This window comes from Micropterus dolomieu, unplaced genomic scaffold (genome assembly GCF_021292245.1).
Source record: "Micropterus dolomieu isolate WLL.071019.BEF.003 ecotype Adirondacks unplaced genomic scaffold, ASM2129224v1 scaffold_232, whole genome shotgun sequence".
Lineage (NCBI taxonomy): Eukaryota > Metazoa > Chordata > Actinopteri > Centrarchiformes > Centrarchidae > Micropterus > Micropterus dolomieu.
This window is the reverse complement of record NW_025744224.1, coordinates 17,370-23,706: the sequence shown is the minus strand read 5'-3', so window position 1 is coordinate 23,706 and position 6,337 is coordinate 17,370. Positions and strand designations below refer to the sequence as shown.

Below are 6,337 nucleotides of genomic sequence, written 5' to 3'. Positions count from 1 at the left end.
GAAAGAGTTTATAAAGATGAGGCGCCTTGATCTTTCATAGCCAGTCTGTCTGTCTCCATCCCGGCCCAAGAACCTAGGCTACCATGGAGACAGCGGCCCACACCAGCAGCCTTATAATGCTAAGCCCCCAGCTTCAGTATATCCAGCTGTTTACTGTAGACAGAAGTCACACAAGCCCTCAGCTCCTTACTTGCTTCCACTCAGCTTCACTTTGAAAGTTTTAGCCAGTGTAAAGGGAGCCTGTTTGGAGTAATTTTCCTGGATGTATAGAGGAGTGTCATGTATCCTAACTCCAGTCACAGAAACTAACCAATCTGCCACACTCAAAATAACCCTATATGGAATAATAGAGACACGCCATTTTCTTGAGTTACACCGATTTCTTTCTTGGTAACAACTAAAATGACTTGTAAACTTGATTTCCAACTGTTAAGAGGGGGGGGGGTGCTAAAAAAGATGCATACAATAGATGTCACCAGCCAGATATTTCATATTAGTACATATGAATATAGTTCACATTTATCCGCTGTATTCCTTTCAAAACAACTAGACTGCTGGTTATGTTTCCTTGGATTGAGCCAGGATAGCTGTCCCCCCCTCCATGTCCAGTCCTTTGTGCTAAGCTAAGATAACTGGCTGTAGCCTTATATTGAAAAGAGAGATGTGAGGTTGGTATCAACCTTCTCACCTAACTCTCACCAAGAAGTTGATTAACTGCAAATGTGGGAATTTGTATGCATTGATGAAAGACTGGAGTTTAAAGGCAAGTGGTCTGCATTATACTATGGAACCAATAGGCCAAAATAATACATTTAGGACAGACATGCTTTGTGAAAGCTCAGTGAATGTTGTCCGTGTAATAAAACTCTGCCTTGTTTTTATTTTAAAATGTCTCCAATAAAGACAGATCCAACAATAAAAAGATGCAGCAGAGCTTTTTAAAATTAAAATCTAATGCGTCCTGCAGCAATGAACTGTTTTCCCATCAATTGCATCAGTGCTAAAATAAGACCACAGGACAGGTCTCATGTCATGAAATGTAAAACTAACTACCACCACCACCACCACTGTATTTTCTCTTCTTGTTTCATCTACTGGTCCCTCAATCCCTCCTTCCTCACCCTGTGCGAAAAACTGAAAAACACCTCAGGAAAGATTTATCACCACCCATCTACACGAAGCTGTGAAAACTGCCACCTGTCATTCCTTCAGGCAGTTTAGGCTGAGTGATTATTCACTAATATGGTTTGTTACATTTCAATCAGTCATATATTCATAACCTTGAAATGGATCCCCCCTCCCCTCATGAATTCCTTATAAGATTACTGATCTGATCTTTTTCACTTTGACCAGAATAATGTATCCTGGCTTCTGTCAGCACATATGGAATGGGTTTTAATGATCTTTTTATCCTCCAAAGCACTAAAGTGCTATATGGATAATGAATTATTTTTGTTCCGAAATTAACTGATGGGCTTATATTGATTGAAGTGTATAGTGGACTTCTGGGAAAATGTTGTTGTTTTTAATCATATGAAAAGGTTGAGATCTTGGTGTATCGCAATAAACTAATAAAGGGTATGTTTTGTCTTATCTAAAGAGTCACACCACCTTTTATAACTTACGACTGTTCTGAGGTGCTGACCTATGTTAGGCAGTCAGTTAGCACCCGGGGCTGTCCACACAGAGCACCCTGCCTGCTTGCCTTGCCGGCCCTACAAGCACAGACCTGATCCCTGCCTCTCCACCTCACTCTTGTCAGTGACAGAGGTCTTGTGTTTTAGCTCTTGCTCTGTAATCACCAGCACCGCTGACATTCCTCCTGCTCTCCAAACCAGGACTTCACCATGTTTATCCAACACCCAGCCGTCGCAGCAGCTAGATAATGTGTAACTGTAACCACTAGCAACCCTGAAAACAGCTAGGGGTTTCAAAACTGGCCTTGTCCGGTTCAAACTGACATTCACCTGGGTCTGTTATGTAACAATTTTGTTTTATCTGAAGATACTTTTACTTACATGAATCCATATATTATCTGACAATACAGGGGAGACTATGAATAGCACATGTAATTGGCATCTTGTTTGTTTGTGTCAGTTTAAGGAAGCTACAATTACTCACCGTTGAAACCTCAAAGAGTCTCTGTCTACGCTGAGAGGTACTTCCATGTGCTGACGAAGGCAGTGGGAATGAGTGAGTAGGGCACACTGGTCACACTGTCCCAAGAGTCCGACGACGGATCGTAACAGTCTAGTGTCTTACACCTCTGAGCCCCGAAGTACCCCCCAACCACATATAGTCTGTTTCCTGACGCCACTGCATGACAGCTGATCCGTTTGGCTGTCACGTCACCAAACTTTGACCACTGATACGTCTCGCTGTTGAACCGGTAAGCAGAGCTGGCTGAGAACTCAGTATCGCCTCCGATCACCACAACATGGTTGCCAACTACAGCCGCTGCAGTGTAGCGCCACAGCTGCGGACAAGCGGCCGGCACAGACCACCGATTCTGGCATGGGTCAAAGCACTGCACCTTGGGGTATTTGTCTCTGTTTACACTGGTGCCCCCAAAGGCAAACAGTTTGTTTTTGGCACCGACGACAGCAGCGTTGCTCACCCCTTCTCTGAGCGGAGCCACCAGGGTCCACTTGTTGGTCTGAGGGTCGTACTGTTCCACCTGTTTGAGAGACACAGATGGAGATGCAGGGAAAGACCCCGCGAGAGAAGTGTGTCCTCCCACAACAAAGAGCATGTGGTCGAGCTCCGCAGACCCATGTCCGAACCTGGCTACCAACATAGGTGCGGCCTTGGACCACTCGTCGTGTAATGTGTCGTAGACCCAGACGTCTTTGGAGGCCCCGTTTTCAGAGCCACGCCCTCCAGTAACATAAACCTGAGACACATGGAGAGAAATCAAATTTTGAGTACATCTTAATAACAGTACATAAAAATGCACATATTCAGGTGTAGATCACATACGTACTTTGCAACCAATAGCACAGGCGCTGCATTCTTTCCTGGGGCTGGGGATGTCTGTTTTGGGGGTTATCTCCTTAGTCTTGTTGTCGATCACGTACACTTTATCACACATGAAAGTCTGTCCTCCCAGCAGCAGCAGGGCCTGGCTGACCTTCCTTGGCCGGGCGCAGAACCCCGTTACAATACCGTCATTTTGGAGGATCCTCATTTTGCACCTTACAGCATCTTCAACAATCTCCCGTCCCACTTTGTGGCACATCACCAGCTCCTCCGAAGCAACGTTCTTCAGCAGGTATGTTTCAGGGAGCAGCGCCAGTCGGACACAACGCAGCAGCTCAGGCAGCTCGCTGTGCCTGTGCTCCATGTCGGCCTTGACCCAGTCGATAACAGCCTCGTACACCAGGCTCTCATCCTCCACCTCCAGTTCCTCACTGAGGATCAGCTCCTGGACTTTGTCTCTGGGCAGGTTAAGGAAGTCCTCTGTCTTGAAGAGAGTAGCAAAGTCTGCCAGGCACATCCTCCACGACAGCTCGTACAGTCTCTGACACTGATGGGCGTCTGACAGCAGCATCATCCCCAGACAGTTCGACTGGTGGAGGTTCTTTTCTAGAAACTCTGCCGCTGCGTCCCTGATGTCGTGAAACTGAAGCATGTCGCCGGCTTCCAGGAGCGACTCTGCATTTTCCTCGTTGATGATGACCCGAGCAGAGTAGGCGTAGTCGAGCAAGAGCTCCAGAACCTCTGGATGGAGAGAGTCGTGGAAGTTGACTTCGGCGTCGCGGCTCTCCCTGAGCCCGCCACTGAACATGGCCTCAAAGTATCGGCTACAGGAAGCCAGGACGGCCCGGTGGCAGGGGAAGGATCTGTTTCCGGCCTTCAGGATAACATCTGTGAAGACCTTTCGTTTGCGCAGCAGGTTGAGCTGAGTCAACAGGCTGTCGGCGTGGGAAGTCTTGTGGAAGAGCTGGATATTCATGGAGCCGGAACTAGAGCGAGACTTTCTGTTTTCGTGGTTACTGACCGACATCTTGACTTGGACCTGGAGATGGAAGTATAGTATAAAAAAAATATAAGCATGCATGGAAAGTGCCACTTCTTTACATTTGTTTAAATCAAAGTTTGGCAGGAGGAAGAGATTTCATGAAGGGCATGCTTTTGATGTGAACAATGTCATACACACTCCACCCATTTTATGATTAAACCAAACTCACCATGCCAACAGCTGATAAATGGCCTGTTCAAAAATAAAATACTCCTATCAGTGCGCTGCATTACCACGGAAATGAACTTCGGACTATAGAGATGAAAGAAGATCAGATAAGGAGCACTCCCACAGAAAACCAGTGTGTGTGTACTGTGTGACACTTTTAAAGTATAAAGCACACATCGGTGTCAAGACACAAATGAGCTACATTAACTGGCTTTTAATGCAACCTTCCTTCTGTAATTAATGACAGCAGAAGCAGCAGCACCTGGATGTGTCGTCCTATATCACATCGTTCCACCACTATAAACATGTCAGGGCTCTGAGTCACCTCCAACCACAAACAGAGCCAAGACATTCCTGCCAGCTTATTCTGCTCCTCTGCTGGCTCACATGCAAGATGGAGCCGATCTGAAAACTCTTCTGATCAGGCATGCATCTCACCACAAATCCTCACCAATATTGACTTCACCACCTACAATAAAGTGCAGTTCAGTGTGGGAAGCATCCTGGAGTTGTGAGACAGTCCCCAACAGAGCATGGGTGTTTCTATAAGCCAGGGGAGACGGCAGACGCCAGAGACAGCAGGGACACAGACAGAGCTAAAGACAAAGAGTCTAAATAACTGGAGACTGCCAGGAAATAATAACAAAAGGACATGTGACTCAAAGTTACCTAGTTTATAAAGATTTTATTCTGCTATATTACAACTTATTTCTCAAAATCTCAGATTACTATTATTTTTTCTAACAGTGACCCTTATCCACTTTTTGGTTTTGATATTCTCTCCTTAATTTTCATCTGACCGTTAACCTTTTGCGTACCAAATAAACACTGACGTACTACAGTGGTTATATTTGAATGTTTTGATCAAAATTATTACTAGGGGCAATTCAGTAGTCGCTGGATATTCCTAATTCTATGCCCTTGTGCCAAACTCAAAGCTGCCAAGCCCACATGACACCTCAGACCAGCTCCTTGAGGGATAAAAAAGGATTTAACCACTGTGCAACAGATGTAAGAAACCCAAATTTTCCTTTTGATCATCTGTAATGGATTTAAACAGCCATTGCATTCTGGGTGGACATGTTTATGCTGAATTCAAAATATACTAAATAAATAAATACTTTTTTTGCATGCTAAATAGAACTTTTATTGAATTTCTTATAAATATAACTAGGCTATGTAATAACGCGCTGAACATTTTCATATTCTTATAAAAAGTTTCCCTTTTGGAACAATGCCACACTGTGTTATTAAAGGCCGTCCACAACTTGAAAACGACCAAATAAATAACTTCCGCTTTAAAGCCTCCATTGTTTCATAGCAGATAAATTTAAGTCGGCCATTCAATCCCACTGAAAGGGGGACGGTGGACTTCCGTGGAAGGACTCAGCGTGAAATCCAATTCGATTTGTGCAGTAAATGTGAAACTACGGTCAGCACTTCAGCATGCGCTCAACTTTCCTCCCAAGTTAGCCTGCAAACATCCAGTCTGCTGCAACAATCAGCCGACATCAAAGGATCCGATGTTACATCCTGTAACTAAACTCCTCACATTTCTGAAGCCGGAGAAACGTCATATAAGCACGTATCTAGGTGATGGATACTTTAGGAGGATTATGCGTCTAAACGTTAACGCTTACCTTTGTAAAGCTGCAAAGCTGATCCGGATCCCTTTATCTCGGCTACAACTCGATCCCGTCGTTGATTCGGATGAAGTTGTGGCACAATTTAGACAAATCCGCCTTCCGAGTTCAAAACTGTATCGCGTCCTGAACTGTAAGGAAACGGTTGAGCCATTTGTTTTCGTTTTGAGTTTTAAAGGCGCAGGAACAATGTAAAAAAAACATCAAGAAAGTTAGTAGCTCGGTTTGTCCTCAAAGAGCCACGCAGCCTGCTGGAGAGAAACAAGCAGAACGGAGAGAAAGAGCAGAGGCAGCTGTAGTGTTCACACTGGCTCCTCCTACTCCTCCTGCTATTGTCCAATGGGCTGAAACACAACAGCAAAGGCTTTCTTTATTCCTCCAACTTCAGGGTCAATGCACATCATTATGGTAAAATACCATTCCCATAAGGAGAACAAAAACACCTGTCTCTGTATGTTTCACCTGTCTGCTCAAAGACGAAAATCTATAGTATAGTATAATAATA

General features: G+C 44.8%; 1 protein-coding gene across 1 annotated transcript; it reads right to left on the bottom strand.

Annotated features, from left to right (window-relative positions):
- Nucleotides 1-372: 372 nt before the first annotated feature.
- enc3 (ectodermal-neural cortex 3) lies at nt 373-6,110 on the bottom strand. The gene is made up of 3 exons (XM_046043368.1): nt 5,830-6,110; nt 2,984-4,018; nt 373-2,893 (listed from the first exon to the last, which is right to left on the bottom strand). The coding sequence occupies exons 2-3, from the start codon at nt 4,004-4,006 to the stop codon at nt 2,147-2,149; spliced, it is 1,770 nt and encodes a 589-aa protein (XP_045899324.1). The 5' UTR covers nt 4,007-4,018; nt 5,830-6,110; the 3' UTR covers nt 373-2,146.
- Nucleotides 6,111-6,337: the final 227 nt, after the last annotated feature.

Excerpts from the sequence above, each read along its gene's own strand:
- enc3 (XM_046043368.1), bottom strand. The coding sequence starts at position 4,006 with ATGTCGGTCAGTAACCACGAAAACAGAAAGTCTCGCTCTAGTTCCGGC. Across the intron at positions 2,894-2,983 it reads CCTGTGCTATTGGTTGCAAA|GTTTATGTTACTGGAGGGCG; the intron begins GTACGTATGTGA and ends CATGTGTCTCAG.